At 43.6% G+C, this 21,293-nt stretch overlaps 1 protein-coding gene across 3 annotated transcripts in view; it reads left to right on the top strand.

Annotated features, from left to right (window-relative positions):
• The window catches only part of pik3ap1 (phosphoinositide-3-kinase adaptor protein 1), a 102,087-nt gene that overhangs the window by 24,277 nt on the left and 56,517 nt on the right, over nucleotides 1–21,293 (top strand). For all 3 annotated transcript variants that reach the window (XM_072582947.1, XM_072582948.1, XM_072582946.1), the window contains exon 3: nucleotides 20,698–20,867. In XM_072582947.1, coding sequence (XP_072439048.1) covers nucleotides 20,698–20,867 — 170 coding nt within the window. The remainder of the gene's footprint in view (nucleotides 1–20,697; nucleotides 20,868–21,293) is intronic.

Raw genomic sequence — 21,293 nt, 5'->3', positions numbered from 1 at the left:
TCACGCAGAGGGTGGTACGTGTATAGAATGAGCTGCCAGAGGATGTGGTGGAGGTTGGTACAATTGCAATATTTAAGAGGCATTTGGATGGGAAGGATTTGGAGGGATATGGGCCGGGTGCTGGCAGGTGGGACTAGATTGGGTTGGGATATCTGGTCGGCATGGACGGGTTGGACCGAAGGGTCTGCTTCAATGCTGTACATCTCTATGACTGTATGACTCTAAGTGTTCCCAGGGTCATTGCCACTATTTATCCAAATCAGCACCTAAATACAGATTCTCTGGTCACATTGACATTGCTGTTAATGGGAAGTTGACAGTGTTCAAAATGGCCGACTGTTTCTAAAGTTTCCACAGGGAACAAAACAAAAATCATTGGCTTTAATCTGCTGTGAAATATCCTGAAGCCACTGTGGAAATGCATTTTTTTAAAGCTTTCATGTGTAAATATAAGCGAGTTCAACCCTAAATACTCCTATTTCCTCACCTGGTAAAGGTTCAGGAATTCTGTCAATTATTGGTCCTTTCGCTCAGATGCTGCTCCTACTGTAACCTTCCATTTCCTTAAATTGTTAATGGATTAATGAATCTTTTTGATTTCTTCATTGGCCGTAAGGTGCTTTGAATGGTTGTATAAAACACTATTTGAATGAGAACTATATAAATTCTGAACTGGAAAAGAAAAATGGGTGAGGTGTACAACAGGCTGTTGACTTACTCAGGCTCATGGTAAATTCCACTTATAATCAGCCTAATCAACAATAACACCAACTTGTATTCAAATAGAACCTTTCTGAGCTAGCAAGTGGTCCCAAAATGCTTCCTTTTCAACACCAGATAACAGAGGGACATTTGGGTTGATGGCCAAAGCTTGATCAGAGAGGTAGGTTTTAAGGAGCTTCTTAATAAAGGATAGTGAGGCGCAGAAGGTGAGAGGTTTAGGGAGCAGATTCTAGAGACTGGGGCCTAGCCAGCTGATGGCACAGCCACTGATGGTGAAGTGATTCTAATCAGGGCTGTGCAAAAGACCAGAATTGGAGGAGCACAGAGCTCTCCGAGAGGTGTGAGGCTGAAGAAGATTCCAGAGATGGGGAGGAGAAAGATCATGGAGGTATTTCAAAACAAGGATGGAAATTTACAACTAAAGACATTGTTTAACTGGGAATTAATGTGGGATGGGGTGAGAGGTGAATGGTTCTTGGTGTTATAGGAAGCAGACTTTATGTTCTAGATACTGGGTGTGAGGAGGCCAGTCAGGAGTGCAATTGAATAGTCAACTCTAGAGGTAACATATTTGAGTAACAGATGACCTGAGGCAGGGGCAGAGGTAAGTGATGTTACAGAAGAGAGAAGAGGTGATCTTATTAATGGCACAGAGATGTGGTTGTAAAGCCATCATGGGATCAAACATGACACCAAGATTGTGAGAGGAGGTTCATCCTCAAACTGTGAGCAGGCAGAGTGAGAGAGATAGGGGTGAATGGCGATGTCATGAAGTTTATTGAGGGAAGGTGGAAATGACAGAAGCAGACTAAAGGAAATAGCTTTGATATGTTCAGTGCCCATTGCTTATTCAGTACTGGATGTTGGACAAGCAGTCTGACAATTTAGCAACAGTAGATGGATCAGCGAGGTGTATTAAGGTCGAGCTGGGTGTGGTCACTGGGTTCTAAGATAATGTTGCCAAGGGGCATGTGGATGAGAACTAGGATGAGTTTGGAAAGATCTTTGAGAACACCAAGTACAGGAGTAGGAAGAGAAGCCATGGCAAGCAATAGTCTGGCTATAATGAGATAGATAAAAAACATGAAGGCAGTCTTGCCCAACTGGTCAACAATGGAGGAGGATGGTATGTGTGCTCACCATTCAGACAGATGGATAAGGACAGGGAGGGATAGTTCACCTTTGAAACATTTGCAATAAATGTATTTTTGAAGTTTTCCAGTCAGAACCATTTTGGTGCTGTTGCAAGAGCATTAACCTGACTGGAGGGAATCAAACATAAAATTCCAGGAAAGTTGGGAATGGATTTGGGATGTACCCTGGTCTTCTTCAGTGGAACTAATCCTTGCAGCTCCTGTTTCTCATCATAACTAGAGTTTTCCATTCCTAGCATCTGGTGAGACTATACTGTATCCTCCCTATGGCCTTAGTTGTTTCTAACAGAATCATAGAATGGTTGCTTCATAAACGGAGGTAATTTAGCTCACCATATTGTAACCAGCTGCTTGAATGAAAAGTTCACCTAGTGCTACCCGTCAACTTTTTTTTTTACAAATACTAATCCAATTACCTCATGAAGGCCTCGATTGAACATGCCTCCACCATACGCCCCTTGGAGAGGAAACGGAGCCTGAAAATGAGATGGTAGTTTCCAAGGATACAAGCGTCAGGGGTTTCTTCTGGAGAGAGGTACAACGGAAGATTTCAAGGAGGGAGCGACGGCATACGAGTGAAGACAACATTCCCTGCTTACTGTGAGAGAGGTTTTCCATAATGTTGGAGCAATCCCTATGGGAAACATAATGCCTTTCCCGATCTTGGTTTATATCTGGCACTGAGGCAAGCAGATGGCGTGATGTGCAGCAGCAGTGATGCCAACAAGCAGCTCCATTGCAGGCGTTGCAGCAAACCAAAGGATGCATGTGGCCTATTCACTGACAGCATGGCTCACAGCTCCAATTCACAATTGTGCAGTCATACACCACATGCATAGAATTTTCCTCCACACCGAATGCAACAAAGCACCATTTGTACTGCCTGTATCACTCAGGATGAGTCCTGCAGTACTTGGGTAAGCAGTTCAAAAAATGGCACTTTGGGGCATGAATGTTTAAAATCCTTGAATCCCACGCAGTCGGGATTCTGTCATTCGAGTTCACATAGAGAATCATGAGAGCTTGGAATTCTCTCCCTGAAAAGGTAGAAGCAGCGTGTTTGAATATTTTTAAGGCAGTGGTGAATAAAAGAGAATGAAAAGTCATCAGGAGTTAGCAAGTATGTGGTTGAAGGTTACAGTCAGATCAGCCATGATCTTGTTAAATGGTAGAGCAGGGTCAAGGGGCCAAATAGACTAATCCTACTCCTTTTTTGTATATTAATTACAGAATAGTTACAGCAAAGAAGCAAGAGTGATTCAGATAATCCTACTACGTGTCCTTTCCTAGGGCCCTGCATATTTTTATTTTGCTTTTGGGCTTTTATCTAATGTCTTATTGAAACATACAACTGGATCTTCCTTATTGTACTCGCAAGGGAAACTTTCCGGTCCTTCCCATTAGCCTGGTGAAACAGTTTCCCGGTATTCCCAATGTTTCTTCCTGCTTTGACTGAAATTCTGGAAAAGCTCAGGACGCCTGGCAGCATCTGTGGAGAGAAATCAGAGTTAACGTTTCGGGTCCAGAGATGACTCCTGTTTCTGATTTACAACATCCACAGTCCTTTTGGTTTTTCTTCTTGCTACGTTGGACTCTGAGGTCAGCGCAGCAGTAGCTTCTAGAAATGGAGCAAACCAAGGAATGAGGCATGTGTATGTGTGTGTAATTAGGCAACATTTTCTTTCAAAATAATATATTAATGACGCATGGTGTTTCAAATGAATTATGAATCACATCATGTTGGACAATTTATACTGCTTTACTAACAATTGCATAGAAGTGGCACTTTGCCAATAACCATTCAGTGTGTTTCCTGAAATTAGTACACTTAACTGTGGTGATTTTAACTAGCCAGTTTGGACATTTTATAACACAGTTCCAGGGCAAGTGGAACCTATTGTAAATATAATGACCAGTCAGTAACAGCTCTTTTATTAATATGGTCATTAATTAACTGCTCTGGCTCAGAAAGTAAGCATTAAAAATGTGAGGTCTCATCACTTTAAATTTTGTTTTTTTTTGCTGAAGAGTTAAAACAAAGTTTGATGTTTAAATTAAATAGTTTTATTTTCATAGTGTGTCTTTCTGATTTCTCCTTCCCTCTCTCACAAATTCCCCTCTCCTTTTCTCAGGAGACAGAACAAAAGGCACACACTTACACTCTTGCATCATGGATAAGGTCAAATCCGTCCAGGAGATTTAAAGCACAGTGCATGTGTTTGTCTCTGTGTCCATGTGTGTTTGCACAATATATTCGTGTAACGCAATCATTGCACTACACACAGGGGGACACATGGATTGCTTAAAGGAAAGACGTATTCCTCCTTCAAGAGGAATCATAGAGTCCTATGGCGAGGAGACAGGCCCTTCGGCCAAAACTGGTCCATGCCAAACAAATATCATAAGAATCCTTGGAACGTTTGGCTTCAAATACGATTACTGGAACATAGAATGAGTTTTACCTGTGGATGGTAGCCCAGCCACAAGAGTGACTGGATCAACTACAATCATTTGTAGTTGGATGATTGTGAAGCAATATAAATTGTCTAACAACATGATGTGATTAATAATTCATTTAAAAACCATGCATCATTAATATGTTATTTCAAAGAAAATGTTGGCCAATTACACAGACATAACAATTTACAAGCCTGCCTTTTGGGGTAACATCAGCCTGTGCCAATTTCTAGTGGATGATGGAGAACATTTTACAAGGTTTGTCCCAGGTCGCCATTTATCTGGATAATGTAATAATAACTGGGAAAACATATAAAGAGCATTTAGAGAACTTGGACATAGCACTTAGATGTTCCTTCAAGGCAGGGGTGTGTCTTAGGAGGGAAAAATGTGTGTTCCAGGCATCCCTAGTGACCGATTTGGACTACAGAGTCGACAAGACCAGGTTACACCCGTTGGAAGATAAAGTGAGGATGATCAAAGGTGTGCTGGCTCCCACATCTGAACTACAGTTTAGTTCTTTCCTTGAATTGGTGAATTATTAATGGAAATTCATATGTAACCTGGCTTCTATCCTGGCACCCTTAATTTGCTATTAAAAAGAGTCGACTTTGGAAATGGTCTCATAGCCAAGATGCAGCCTTCAGGGAAGTGAAGAAGCAGCTATCATTGTCTAAGGTGTTGGCACACTATAGTGTGGTGCTAACATGTGATGCCTTCCTGTACACTGTCGGGGTAGTGTTTGCTCACAGATGGCCCAATGGAGAGAAATGTCTAATAGCATACGCTTCCCAGACCTTATGCCCCCCAGACAGAGAAGGAGGTTTAGCAGTCAGCTTTGATGCAAAGAATGTCAGCTTTCTTTCCCCAAAGGACAATAATGAGCCAGATGTGGTTTAATGATAATTGATGATCGTGTCATGGTTGCCAATACAGAAGCCAGTGTTCAAACACAGATTTTATTAACTAGATTCAAATCCCCCCAGATAATTTGGTGGGATTTGAATCTCTGTCCTTGGAACATTAACCTGGCCCTCTGGTTAATGTTACTCTGATCATCTAATGTGTTTCAAGATCTAGTGTAATGAGGAACTGTGATGGATATATGAAGGAAGGGTACAAATTGGTTGTAAAAATTTGGGGACTCGTAATCAGTGGTGGAGGGTGGGGTAGTGATAGAAGGTGCGGCGGAGTGCAGTGCAGTGACTTTTATTTAGTATGGCTAACTGAAACAAAGTTCTCACATAAAAGTGTGCATTTGGACTCTGTTTAAATAAGGACTGTCATTTAGTGAACCCAGTACAACACTATCTTCCTTATTGCAATGGGCAACTTTGTAATGATGGAAATATGGGGACAGGAGGAGGTCATTAAACCCTGGAGCTACCTCCCCCGCTCAGTGTAATCATCACTGATGTGTGATCTAACACGATCTACTCACCTTCGCCCCATATTTTTTGCCCAGTTACTGAAGCCCACATCCCAAGAATGAAAAAAGCAAAAACCTGTCATACTCATTATACTAATTATAATTGATCCCTCATCAATTTCCATTTACAGAAGACAGTTCCAAACCTCTTTGTGTAAAATGGTTTCCCGACATTATTCCTTTTAAGATGCCTCAAACAGTGGAAATAATTTCTCTTATCCCATTTATTCTCCTTTAATACCTCAATAATTTGATCAATTTTGGAAATTTTGATTTCCAACCCTAATTGTAATCTCCCATTGGAACTTAATCTTGTGATTACAGGTATCATAGAACACTACAGCGCAATACAGGCCCTTTGACCCTCGATGTTGTGCCGACCTCTGGAACTAATCTGAAACCTATCTATCTTACACTGTTCCATTTTCATCCAAATGCCTATCCAGTGACCATTTAAATACCCTTAAAGTTGGCGAGTCTACTACTGTTGCAGGCAGTGCGTTCCATACCCCTACTACTCTGAGTAAAGGAACTACCTCTAACATCTGTCTTATTTCTATCTATCACTCTCAATTTAAATCAATGTCCCCTTGTGCTAGCCATCACCATCCGAGGAAAAAGGCTCTCACTGTCCACCCTATCTAACTCTCTGATGATCTTGTATGTCTCAATTTAAGTCACCTCTCAATTTTCTTTCCTCTAATGAAAACAGCCTCAAGCGCCTCAGCCTTTCCTCATAAGACCTTCCCTCCATACCAGGCAACATCCTAGTAAATCTCCTCAGAATCCTTTCCAAAGCTTCCACATCCTTCCTATTAATGCGATGACCAGAATAGTACCCAATATTCCAAGTGCGGCTGCACCAGAATTTTGTACACCTGCAACATGACCTTGTGGCTCCGAAACTCAATCCCTCTACCAATAAAAGCTAACACACCGTATGCCTTCTAAACAACCCTATCAAGCTGGGTGCCAACTTTCTAGAATCTATGTACATGGACACTAAGATCTCTCTGCTCATCTACACTGCCAAGAATCTTATCATTAGCCCAGTACTCTGCATTCCTGTTGCTCCTTCCAAAGTGAATCACCTCACACTTTTCCGCATGAAACTCCATTTGCCACGTCTCAGCCCAGCTCTGCAGCTTATCTATGTCCCTCTGTAACCTGCAACACCCTTCAGCAGTGTCCACAACTCCACCGACCTTAGTGTCATCCGCAGATTTACTAACCCATCCTTCTAAGCTCTCGTCTAGGTAATTTATAAAAATGACAGACAAGCAGTGGCCCCAAAACAGATCCTTGCGGTACACCACTAGTATCTGAACTCCAGGATTAATATTTCCCTTCAACCACCACCCTCTGTCTTCTTTCAGCTAGCCAATTCCTGATCCAAATGTATCAGTTTGATAAGCCCATGCCGTACTCTCCCAAAGACCATTATACCCTTGCTCTGTTCTAAAGAGCAGAACTCCTCGGGGACTTCCTCCCCCGCTCCCCCTTTAGTTTAACCAGAGTTTTCTGAAACCTGCCTTTCATCCTTGTAATCCCTGTATTCTATCCATAAATAACAGCTTTTAATCAGCTTTTCCTACTACTGTCTGCTCCTACTTGTGACATTTTCATGATCTTTGTACATGGACTTCAAAGTTGTTTAAGACTGTGGGTGTACTTTACACTTGTCTGCATTGAAATCTATTTGCCACATTCTTATTCCTTCATTCATTTATCAATACATAATCTTCTTTCATTTCCACTGTTTGCATTAACCAAGAAGGGGATTTACACATGGAGGCAGAGGGCATGATTGAGGGGTTAAATGACTACATTACATCTGTCTTTACCAAGGAAGCAGGTGGTGCGAAAGTCATAGTGAAAGAGGAGATTGTTGAGGCACTGGATTAACTGAGCATTGATAAAGAGCAGTATCAGAAAGGGGAGGTTGCACTTATGTAAGTCACCAAGGCTGAAACAAATACAGTTAAGGATAATGAGGGACGTAGTGGTGGATATTGCAGAGGGGCTGTTCATAATCTTCTTATTTTCCTCAACCTGGCAATGTTACCGGAGACTGGAGAATTGCACATGTTCAAAAATGGGTATGAGGATAAAGAGAGTAACTGAAGGCGAGACAATTTAATCTTGGTAATAGGAAAGCTTTTAAAAATAATGATTGGACAAAAATAACAGTCATTTGAGCAAACAAGGAAAGCCAGCAGGGATTTGTAAATGGGAAATTGTATTTAAATTAATTTGATTTGAGTTTTTTGATAAGGTCTTTGATTGGAGTGTACGTGAACTTTCAATAGGCTGTACACGAGGCTAGGCAGTGTCGAACCAAATGGATTAAAAAGGTGAGTGGTGTTTTCCAGACTGGAAGAAGGTCCCTCAGGAGTTGTTAAGAGATCCATTGTTTTTCTTATTTAACACTATTGACCTGGAATTTCAAAATGTGGGGATAAAACATAATAAATATGAAATAATGGAAGTATTCCGAAATGAGAGGAAGATAGTCAAAGACTTCGAGATGTCACAGATATGCTGATGGAACGAGTGGACAAGTGGCCAGCGTAATGTAGAGAATTGTGAAATACTATAATTCATGTTGTAGAAAGATCAAGGTGGGAAAGAAAAAACATAAAAAGAAAGAATATGTTTCTAAAAGGGATGCAGAGGCATAGGGACTTGGAGATATAGGTACACACATCATTTAAGGTGTCAGAAACATGGCTTTAGAAATAGAGGCTTCAGGACAATGGCAAAGAGATTAGATTAGATTCCCTACAGTGTGGAAACAGGCCCTTCGGCCCAACAAGTCCACACCGACCCTCCAAAGCGTAACCCACCCAGACCCATTTCCATCTGACTATCGCAGCTAACACTATGGACAATTTAGCATGGCCAATTCACCTGACCTGCACATCTTTGGACTGTGGGAGGAAACCGGAGCACCTGCACGCAGACATGGGGAGAATGTGCAAACTCCACACAGACAGTCGCCTGAGGCTAGAATCGAACCTGGGATCCTGATGCTGTGAGGCAGCAGTGCTAACCACTGAGTCACCGTGAATCTTTACAAACCACCAATTCAGCCTGAACTGGAGTACTGTGCCCACATCCGGGCATCACAATTTAGGAAGGATAAGAAGGCACTGGGGAAAGTGTAGGTTAGATTTACAAGAGTTTTTTTTGGGGAATGACAGCCGGTTTCACGCATAGATTGGTGAAGCTTGAGGCAGTCTTCCCCAGAGAATTGAGGAAATTTAATTGAGGTGTTCAAAGAGTTTAGGAAGAGTGAATAATAAGAATCAGCTGAAGAATGGAGAATCTGGATTGGTGGTGCTGGAAAAGCACAGCAGTCCAGGCAGCATCCGAGGAGCAGTAAAATCGGCGTTTCGGGCAAAAGCCCTTCATCAGCAATACCTGTATTCCTGATGAAGGACTTTTGCCCAAAACATCGATTTTACTGCTCCTCGGATGCTACCTGAACTGCTGTGCTTTTCCAGCACCACCAATCCAGAATCTGGTTTCCAGCATCTGCAGTCATTGTTTTTACCCTGAAGAATGGAGAATTAGAGAACACTAATTTAAGGTGATTGGTAAAATATAGAGCATGAGGGAAAAACAGTTTTATGCAGTGAGCAGTTACTATCCAGGATATATGGCATGAGTGTTTTTCCTGTTCTTTGAGATGTGGGCATCGCAGCTAAGGTCAGCATTGATTAAATTCCCTACAGTGTGGAAACAGGCCCTTTGGCCCAACCAGTCCACACTGACCCTCCGAAGAGTAATCCACCGAGACCCATTTCCCTCTGACTAATGCACCTAACACGATGGGCAATTTAGCATGGCTAATTCACCTGACCTGCACATCTTTGGACTGTGGGAGGAAACCGGAGCACCCGGAGGAAACCCACGCAGACACGGGGAAACTGAGCAGCTTGCTCAACCATTTCAGAATCAAACACACCATAGTGGGTCTGGAGTCACATCTAAACTAGACCAAGTAAGGATGGCAGATTTCCTTCCCGAAAGGATATTATGAACCAGATGGATTTTTAAACATTTGTCATGATTTCAGATTATGAAGAATTCAAATTTTTCACTATTTGGAGATGCCGGTTTTGGACTGGGATGTACAGAGTTAAAAATCACACAACACTAGGTTATAGTCCAACAGGTTTATTTGGAAGCACTAGCTTTCGGAGCGCTGCTCCTTCATCAGGTGGTTGTGGAGAATAAGATTGTAAGACACAGAATTTATGGCAAAAGTTCACATTGCGATGTAACTGAAATTAAATATTTTAATATACAGGTTGTTTTCAATATATAAGTTCAGTTACATCACACTGTAAACTTTTGCGATAAATTCTGTGTCTTACGATCTTATTCTCCACAACCACCTAATGAAGGAGCAGCACTTCGAAAGTTAGGGCTTCCAAATAAACCTGTTGGACTATAACCTGGTGTTGTGTGATTTTTAACTTTTTCACTGTGTACCACAGTGGGATTCAAACACACAAGGTTCTAGATTGCTAGACCAGGGAAGGAACACCACACCACTTTGCAGTGGTGGGAGGTTGAATCATGACTTTCAAGAGGGAATTGGCTAATTATTTGAAAATAAAAGAATTTACAGGGCTATGGGGAAATGTTGGGATAGTGGGTGCAGCTGAGAGAGCCTGCAGGGACATGATGGGCCAAATGGACTCTGGTGCTGCATCCTTCTTCTCTGATTCTTCTGAATGACACCTAGTGTTTTGCTACTGGCACATTGCTTTCAATACCATTATCTAAGTCAATGATAAATAAGTTGAATAGTTGAAGCCCTCACAGACCTTTGAGGGACACCATCACATCCTGCCAATTCTCAATATCCCTAATCTGTATTTCCCTGTATGTCAATCAGCCTGTAGCCAGATCTTCCCTGAGCTTCAGATTTAGCTAACAGACTCTCATGAAGAACGTTATCAAATGTTTTGTGGAAGTCCATATCAGTAACTTTCCTTGGCATTCCCCATTCACTATTTTAATCACCACTTCAAAAAGGCAGTCAGATTCATCAGGGAAGACCTGTCCTTTACAAATCCATTTTGACTCTCTCCCCCCCTCTCTCTCTCTGATCAGTTGAATAACTTCAAGGACACAACTGTTCAGATGGCAGGATTTCCTGCCCTGATACCATCAAGCCAGCATCTATTCAGGAGGGTGTTACTTGTCTCAAGGAGAGGAAGACTTTCACCCCTATTTGGGGAGGAGGACCAGCCTCAGAGGGACACTTGGCAGGCTGGCATCTCTCCATCTGAAGGTGGGTCTGGGGTACCACCAAGGCAGGTCCCATTGAGAGAACTGAAGTTCTTGAATGCCGTTGAGAGGTCAGGGTGTTCAAGTGGGTTAATACCTTGGAAATGTACACGGGGAGGGGGGAGGCCTCACAAGCTGAGGGTCCCCTAACATCTTCCTCAAAAAAATGTCTGGCATGTCTGAGCCAATCTGGGGACCACTGGGCAGGCACACACTACTTTTTATGAGATTTCCTACCCCGCTCAGCACCACCCACCTTCAAACCTTCCAGGCACGACTGGTACAAATTTGGTCCTTCCCTGGGTGTTTAGTCGCTCTATCCTTAATGATACTCTGAGGAAGCCTCCCAAGAACAGACACTAAACTAACAAGTCCATCATTCACTGGATGATTCCCTCTGACACATGTTTGTTTTAAAAAAACAGGGTGATTCCAGAGAATGAAGTGAAATTTGGGGGAGTTGTAGTTTGACCATCTGCAACATGCTCAGCTTTAAAACCCTGGGACAGAAACTGCTTGGTACTGGGTGTTTGTCACTCATTAATCTCTCCATCAATGTTTACATGACACTTGCTGAGTCACTCACCCTGATTCATCAGTTTTCCCGGAATATCTCATCCTGATCTTTCAACTGTAAACACTGAGACAAAAGAATGATTCGGTGTCCACTATTTCTGTCTGATCACTGACAAAAACACATTCTCCTTGATCACATCCCTTTTTCATCTCATCGTAAAAGAATGTGCATGAACGTTGATACGTCTTTTTGCGTACTGTCCATTTACAGCTCTTCTTTGTAGCTATTGGCTGCTCTTTAACTCTTTCTCCTCTACTAGGATGTGTGATTATTTTGCAATTCTATTTGAGTTTTCTTCCATAATTCAATGATTTGTCTTACACCTTTCATTATCTAACATTGGCTGTCCTTTTCAGCAAGAGGAGATTATACCGCTTTTGGGGTATAGATTGGTTCTGGATCATTGTAAATTCTTTCTGGAACACCACCTGCAGAGCTGTTTTATCTATTAACAGTTTCACTCTGGTCACTGTGGACAGTCTCTATCTCACCCCTTCGAAGTCAGCCTCATCTAAATGTTACGTAATTCTAACTCATTGATTAATGCAGCATCGAATATGGGACAGCCCCTTGTTGTTTTAGGAAATATCAGTTCAGAGACTCTCAAAAAGTTCATTCTCTTTCTGACTTGTGGGCAGTTGCTTATTCCAATAGTTAAAATCCCCATTAAAACCCCTCTGCTGTCGCTACACATTCCTGATTCCCGATGAAGGGCTTTTGCCCGAAACGTCGATTTTCCTGCTCCTCGGATGCTGCCTGATCTGCTGTGCTTTTCCAGCACCACTCTAATTTTAACTCTGAAATCCAGCATCTGCAGTCCTCACTTTCGTCTAGTTGCTACACATTTGTCTACTGTTATGTCTACAGTGTACAATTTCACAGCTGCAACTGGAAACCATTACAGAATTAAATCTTTTTCTAAGTAAATCCTTTTCTAATTCTGCTGATGAAGTCTCTACAGTTCAATTACATCTTGTTACATCCTCTCTTATCTTCAGTGCGATTTCATCCTTGGTTGCTAAGACCATGTCCCCATCCCTTATTCAGGGTGATTAACAATCTCAGATTTCCCGGTGTTCTCCTGTAATGTAGCCTTTTGTCCTGGGTCAGCCCACCCTAAGATGTATTTTGCCCCATGTCGGTACAGACACTGTCTACAAGTGTCTGACTTGGTAGAAATTGGGCTCAGTAGGAGGCCATTCAGCCCTTTGAGCCTGCTGTATTCAATATTATGATAGCTTATCAACCAACTCAGTACTTTCTTCTCACTTTCTCCCCATCCCTTTTGATCCCTTTTAACTCTAAGAACTTTATCTAATACCTTCTTAAAAACCTTAAACCTTAACCTTGAAAACCTTGAAAGCCTTGATCACTTTTCCACAGGCTCGCCACTCTCTGGGTGAAGACATTTCTCCTCACCTTAGTCCGAAATGGCTTACGCTGTCTGTTTAGGTAGACAAACAGGAGGCTGGAAGAACACAGCAAGCCAGGCAGCATCAGGAAGTGGAGAAGTCAATGTTTCAGGTCTAACCCTTCTTCAGTAAGCATGCTAATGTAGCAGGTGGTGAAGAAGGCAAATGGTATGTTTGCCTCCATAGAGCATTCAAGTATAGGAACAGGGATGTCTTGCTGCACTTGTACAGGGGGTTGGTGAGACCACATGTAGAATATAGTGTGCTCTTTTGGTCTCTTTACCTGGTTCTAGTTATGGAGAGAGAGTAACAAAGATTTATCAGACTGACTTCCGAAATGTCAACTTCTCCACCTCCTGATGCTGTGTTCTTCCACCCTCCTGCTTGTCTCCTTCTGACTTGAATTCCAGCATCTGCAGTTTACTTTTTCTCTTACCCAGTATTCTTAGCCTGTAACCCTGATTCTGGTCTCCCTCGTCATCAGAAACATTCTACCTGCATTTCGGGGTCACACAGAGACTGGGAGGTTGGGTGGCTGAGGTGTTGGTGGGATCTGAACTGGGCTAGCTCTCTGCTGTTGAGTCTCTGTACGTTGGTGCTCCAAACACTGCTTGCTTCTTATCACATGTAAGGTTGCATAACCCCCTATGTGCTGTAATACTCCTTTATTTACAATTGGACACAATAAATTCTCAAATACCCTGTATCCCTCCCTCATGCAGTGTCCAAGACTTTTCTCCCTTCACAGCCTCACTCCAGATTGGCCTCACCTCTCTTAATGATGTCAGAATCATGTTATCAGTTACATCATGATAATTTACATGAATCTCATTCAACCAGCTATCCTTAACATTTTTGTGCCCTTTCCTGGAGACAGTATAACCAAGTATATTAGTTTTCTGGTGCTAACTGTCCTTTTGCCAGGTCTCCACAACCATGTGCATCTGCCTTAAACATTAAAAACATAGAAATTAGGCACAGCAGTGGCCATTCAGCCCTTCAAACCTGCTGTATTCAATATGATTAGGTTTATCACCCAACTCAATAGTCTCTTCTCGCTTTCTCCCCATTCCCTTTGATCCTTTTAACTCTAAGAACTTTATCTAATACCTTTTTGAAAACCTTAAATATACTGGCCTTAACCACTTTTCCACAGGCTCACCACTTTCTGGATGAAGGAAATTTCTCCTCATCTCAGTCCTAAATGACCTACCCCATATCCTTAGACTGTGACCCCGGTTCTGGAATCCCTGCTTATCAGAAACATCCTGCCTACATTTACCCTGTGTAGTTCTGTTGGAATTGTGTAGGTTTCTTTGCAAACCTCCTCCCTCATTCTTCTAAACTCCAGTGAATATAATCCTAATTGATCAGTCTCTCTTCATACATCAATCCTGTCATCCCAGAAATCAGTCCGATAAACCTTTGTTGCTCTCTCTCCATAACTAGAACATTCTTCCTCAGATAAAGAGACCAAAACAGAACACTATATTCTACTTGTGGTCTCACCAACCCCCTGTACAATTGTAGCAATATACCCCTGCTCCTGTACTTCAATCCTCTATGGAGGCAAACATATTATTTGCCTTCTTCACCGCCTGCTACACCGGCATGCTTACTTTCAGAAACCGGTGTAAAAGGACAGCCAGATCTCTTTGCACCTTTCCAAATCTATCACCATTCAAATAGTAGTCTGCCTTCCTGCTTTTGCTACCAAAGTGGGTAACCTCACATTTATCCTTCCGCTCAGCTCATCCAAATCACAAAGAAGCAAAAGTGGCTCAGTGGCACAGTAGCTCGGTGGTTAGCACTGCTTTCTCACAGCGCCAGGGACCTGGGTCTGATTCCAGCCTCCAGTGACTGTCTGTGTGGAGTTTGCTCATTCTCCCTGTGTTTGCATGGGTTTCCTCCCACAGTCCATAGATGTGCAGGTTATGTGAATTGGCCACGCCAAATTGCCCATAGTGTTCAGGAATGTGTAGAGGTTAGGTGCATTCGTCAGGGGAAGTGTAGAGTAATCGGGTGGGGAGAGCACCTAGGTGGAATACTCTTTGTTTAGAGGGTCAGTGTGGACTTGTTAGACCGTATGACCCGTTTCTATGATCTCTGCATTGTCTCACAGCTCACCCTCCCACCAGCTTTCATTCAATTTGTTCCTACATGCTATGTGTTTGTCCCAGCACCCATGTCCTATGCAATGGAGCAACTCTTCAACAAACCCCTCTTTCAGTCCCAAGTTCACCTTCTTACTCCGTTTATCCCAATGGTAACAGAGATGTGAATCAGATGCAGTAAATTTAATAAAAGCCAAATACTGCAGAAGCCGGAGATCTGAAATAAAAACAGAGATTTCCGGAGAAACTCAGCAGGTCTGATAGCATCTGTGGAGAGCAAAACAGAGGTTATGGTTTGAGTCTGATGTGACTTCTTCGTAACTGAGATCCAAACAAGAGTCATTGGATACGACACGTTAACACTTGTAAAGCTTGGGGTTCTGTTTTTAATTTTCTTCGTTCCTGATATGCTACAAACATACTCTTCCCTACATGGGTTCCATTATGAATCATCCCCCTTCCGCCAAGATCCCTTCAAACTGGTTTTAAAATGTTACTCGTCTGAGCACTAAGAGGGCAGAAGCCATGTGAGATTCTCAGTCCTCCTGACAAATGGTGCTACCTGTCCCATAATCTCGGAATCCCCTCCATATCATTCTGCCCGTCCTCCTCCTATTCTTGTAGCCCCCCCACTCCTTGTCCAGGTGCTGCTTGTCATTCCAATAGTTGTTACCCTCTCAGAGAACATGCACATTGTACTTACTGGATTGGATCCATTTCTGTGGTTTCCCATTGTCTATTTCGCCTGGATTCTTCCCCTTTCGCAGTGAGTCACACCAACCCCACTGTACATCTGGATGAGATGTATTGGAAGTCCGGAGCAAACTCTCCAGATACCTATTGCCTCAAACTAGCATGAATCAATGCAGGTGCAGGATGTGAATAGAAGCTGTAATCTTATTGCCCACAGCACAGAATTCCCACACTCTCCAAATTCCTGACTTTTGCACACTATTCTCACTCCTTACACGGCCACTGTGTGGAAACCTTTGCCATCGTGGAACAATCGCGAGTGTGTTGTTGTGAAAACACAGCAGGTCAGGCAGCATCCGAGCAGCAGGAGAATCAATGTTTCGGGCATAAGCACTTCATCAGGAATGAGGATGGTGGACGGTGGGGTGGGGGGGCATCTGAGAGATAAATGGCAGGGGGAGTGGGGATTGGGGGAAGGTAACTGAGAAAATAATAGGTGAATGAAGGTGAGGGAGAAGGTGATAAGCCGGGGGGGGGGGTGGGGGTGGAGGTGGGGGTGTGATAGACAAGTCAGGAGGGAGGTGCGATTTGGAGGCTTGGGACTGGGATAATGGGAGGGAAATGAGGAAGCTGTTGAAATCCACATTTCTGCCACGTAGTTACAGGGTTGCGAAATATGAGGCGTTCTTCCTCCAGGCATTGGGTGATAACGGTTTTGGTGGTGGAGGAGGCCCAGGATCTCCATGTCCTTGATGGAGTGGGAGGGGAAGTTGAGGTGTTCAGCCATGGGGCGGTGGGATTGGTGGTGGTGTCCCAGAGATGTTCTCTGAAACAATCTGCAAGAAGGAGTGCTATCTCCCTGATGTAGAGCAGACCACATCGGGTGCAACGGACATGAGGTGAGCTCAGAGTCAAATAAAAAGCCGCCTCCTCTCTCTATAAAGATCTCAAGTGAGTCCATCTCTCATTGTACCGCTCCCCCCCCCCCCCCCCCCCTCACCCAAGTCTCCTACACATTGGGGAGGCAGGACACCTTCTTGCGGATCGTTTCAGAGAACATCCCTGGGACACCTGCACCCACCAACCCCACCGCTCCATGGCTGAACACTTCAATTCCCCTACCCACTCCGTCAAAGACATGCAGGTCCTGGGGCTTCCTCCACTGCCAAACCGTTACCACGCGACACCTGGAGGAAGAATGCCTCATATTCCACCTTGGAACCCTGCAACCACACGGGATAAATGTGGATTTCAACAGCTCCCTCATTTCCCCTCCCTCCACATTATCCCAGTCCCAAGCCTCCAAATCGACACCGCCCTCCTGACTTGTCCAACACTCTCCCCTCTGACCTATCACCTTCTCCCTCACCTTCATCCACCTCTTGCTTTCTCAGCTACCTTCCCCCCCCAACCCCACCCCCCTCCCATTTATCTCTCAGCCCCTCGCTCACAGTCCTCATTACTGACAAAAGGGCTTATGCACGAAACATCGATTTTCGTGCTCCTCGGCTGCTGCCTAACCTGCTGTGTTTTCCCACCAACACACTCTCGATCCTGATGTCCAGTCCTCACTTTCTGTGTCACGGTGGAACAGTTTGTAATGCTGGGAAAGTGAAACATGGAAATAGTTGCTTTATACATGTACGAATTATAAAAATGAGGAACTGCCAAAGCAAATAGATTCTGAAAGCATTATTCTCATTTCCGTAGAACTTCACCCAGTTCAAACAATGTCTATTTACAGTGTTCAGTATCAATGATAATATGTTGTGTTTTGCTTTCTTTTAGTTCCATTTGTGGAATGCAGCCACTCTCTTCAGGTCTATTCTCCAAGAACTGATTGCATTAAAACATTCTTAATTTCTCCATTTCCTTCTCATGCTCCAACTTATGTTACTCAGAGCTTATAACACTGTCATCTCTCAAGTTCATTCCCAAAAATTCACATCAAACCTGCTGACACTGTTGGAGGTTATTTGTTGACCTCAAGCTAGTGGCGGCTGAACTCTTTGATAGTTTCTGCTCCATACCGTGCTCCCACCCACATTGCAGACCATGCCCCCACCACCGAACATTGGGCAATAGTTTCTAAGATTGTTACTGACTCTGTGAAGCTTGATCCTCTGTGGTCTATAATCTCATAACTAGTGTTCCCTCAGTGGTAGGTCACTGCACAGCCATCCAGAGGTCAGCCCCTCTGGGTTCCAATGTGCGTAGTTGTGCAAAGTAATTTACAGTGCTATTAAATAAATGGCCCAATCCCTCCAGAACAAAGTCACAGGGTGCACTGGTTATGGTGCTTCAACCCAAAGCATTTGGTTTCTACCTCCTTTCTCTGATTCACAAACGAGACTGTCCCGTTCTGGAGACTGGGTCAGTAACACAGAGGAGAGCTGTGGGATATTAGTATCCCTGCCATTTTACTGATAGTGTGACTGCCACCAACCAGCAGAATACCCACCTCAAGGAGTGAACAGTCAATTTACAGATATAAAGACCCTACAGGACCCTACAACAATACAATACAATACAATACAGCACAGGAACAGGCGCTTCAGCCCACCAAACCTGCACCGATTCCTAATCCTTATTTCGATCCACTACTTACGGCCCATGCACGGTACCTATCCATCTGTTTGCCTCATGTTCATGGGTCTATCAAGATACATTGCTGTTGGCATCTCTACAATGGTGAATCGGTCTTCCCACCCATGGGGTTGGCTACCCTGTGACAGGCCTGGAGGTAGGGGCGGGGGGATGCAGCTGTGGGAGAGAGATGTTAAACCTTATAGTCATTTTGACCTTCACAGCGCAGCACTCACTGCAGGCATCCAATCCAGCCAGTTCAATACAGGCACAGTCCAAGCCAGGCTGTTGTTACGTCAGCTGGTAACATAGAGGGCTATGGACAGAGAATGCAGTCCGTACAGCCCCAGACCAGAAAGATTTCGTTTTCAGCATTATCCATGTTACTGTCTTGTTAGATCTCATCTGTCGTGTTGTGTACCATTGTGGACATCCTATTACTGAAAAGATGTGAATGCATTGGAGAGAGAGTACAGAAATGGTTAACTAGAATGGTTCCAGGAATGAGGCGCATCATTTGAAGAACTGGGACGGTCCTCCCTTGAAAGAAGAAGGTTGAGACGAGATCTGACAGAGGGTTTCCGAATGATGAGCAGGCTGGGTAATGTAGATTGGGATAATCTGTTGCCCTTGTAAAAGAAGAAAGAACGAGAAGTGTGTAGATTTAAAGATGTGGGACATGGATGTACAAACAAAATGAGGGTGATGGAAGAAGAATCGTCTTCACTCAGCAAGTAGGTAGGGTCTAGAGTGCAGTTACTGGAAGTGTTGTGGAGGCAGATTCAATTAAGGCAAGCAAGAGGAGCACTGGATAGTTATTTGGATAGAAATGATAGGCAGAGGGATGAGGAAAAGGCAGGAAATCGGCACTAGATGATAGAACCAGTACAGGCATGATGGGATGAATGGCCTTCTTCTGTGCTGTAACAGTTGTGTGATTCTGAACAACCTTCTGAGAGACCACAGGTTCTCTGTCTACCTTAGCTTCCTGACTGCCCCACCATCTGGGCTATCACAGCTATTACCCCTGGATATTCAACCACAAGAAGGTGGAAACATTCTTCTTGAGCAGTGACCCATTGAGATCAACAAGTTTAACGGATGGTCGCTTCCAGTTAGAATTTAATTACCTCCTTCATGCAATACTCAGGCATGGATTAATGACTCGTTCTTAGTATAAATCAGAATTAATGCATCTCCAACAAAGGCTAATCTTGCTGTTGACACACAGACTGGACATAAACCATGTTGCCTGCTGTAGTTCAATAGACAATAGGTGCAGGAGTAGGCCATTCAGCCCTTCTAGCCTGCACCACCATTCAATATGATCATGGCTGATCATTCCTAATCAGTATCCTCTTCCTGTCTTATCTCCATAACCCTTGATTCCACTATCTTTGAGAGCTCTATCCAACTCTTTCTTATAATACTTAATTTTACTCAGAAATTGCATACGGGGTGAGTGAGGGAGACACTTTGTAAGTTATCTCTCACGAACAGAGGAACACAGTGAGCACATTTCAGAAGGATAAGATCTGTCACAAGAGTAAACAACAAAATCAGAAACAAAAAAGATAATTCCAAAACAGAAAGTTAATAATTCAAATCAGTCATCAATAAAATTGACCATTAAAACCTGTCAAGCAGTAGAGCTAATGAATAAAATGTCTTTTGCCATTTCTATTAAGTAGCAGAGCTGCAAAGGTACAGACAAGGCCTCACTTCCTGGTCTCCAGGGAGGGAGGAGAAAGGAGTTTAAGTAACACAGACGGTGGTCCACCTCTCCCAGCAGGCCTCACCTGAAATTGGAAGGTGGAAGTGGGCTGTCTTTCAGCCTGTTTTCCTCCTCTCTCGGCCTACTTTGTGGGCAGCTTGTTTCAGAGTTGGGAGAGGAGTGAAGGGGAGGAGGGGAAGGGTTAGAGTGTGACTGACTCAATCGCCACCAACTTACCCAGCAACCTCCTCTCCCACTGACCTGGCTAACTGTCCCAGTCACCCTTCTTTACAGGACATATTGTGGCCTACAGGCTCCCTACAGTCACGCATACCTGCCCCAAAAGGATCAAGCATCTGTTTACACTCGAATTGTTTACATTTTTGAGCGTCTCTCTATGACAGATGATTGCCATTGCTGTATCAGTTGAAAGTGATGTGCAGAAGCCAAAACATGTCTCAGGAGTTAGGCAAACCCTGAGCAAAGCTCCTATACCTCTTTATAATCAAACATCTGAAATTTGTACCTCTTCAGGTTACGGCAGAGACTCGGGCTGCGACACAACAGAATCTGAATTGCAAGCTGAACCTCAAGCCAAAGTGCGGAGTAATGTAGCAAAATCCACTGTGGAACTGTGTTCCCAAACTTTCAGAGACCCCCAAGAAAACACAGTGAAAGTTCTACCGGATAGGATCCCATGCGGGGTAGGTATTGACTGTTGCATGGACCTTGCTCAATTACCATACAGTACTTTTATGTCTCACCAAAGATGAGTTGCTTGAAACATTAATCTGGTGATGATTCCATGCCTCGATTGTGCACAGCAACTCTCAGTTAAAAAGAATTGATTAATGCAAATAATATAATGATCAATGTATACATAGAAACACAGGAAAATAAGAGCAGGAGTAGATTATTCAGCCTGTTATCATAGAACCCCTACAGTGCAGAAGCAGGCCATTTGGCCCATCGATCCACACCAACCGTCCGAAGAGCATCCCACCCAGACAATCCTATCCCTGTAACCCTGCATTACCCATGGCTAATCCACCTAGCCTGTACATCTTTGGACTATGGGAGGAAACTGGAGCACCTGGAGAAAACATACACACACGCACGTGCAAACTTCA

Source organism: Chiloscyllium punctatum, chromosome 13 (assembly GCF_047496795.1).
Source record: "Chiloscyllium punctatum isolate Juve2018m chromosome 13, sChiPun1.3, whole genome shotgun sequence".
NCBI lineage: Eukaryota > Metazoa > Chordata > Chondrichthyes > Orectolobiformes > Hemiscylliidae > Chiloscyllium > Chiloscyllium punctatum.
The sequence above is the reverse complement of the archived record's forward strand: the minus strand, read 5'-3'. Positions and strand labels throughout refer to the sequence as shown.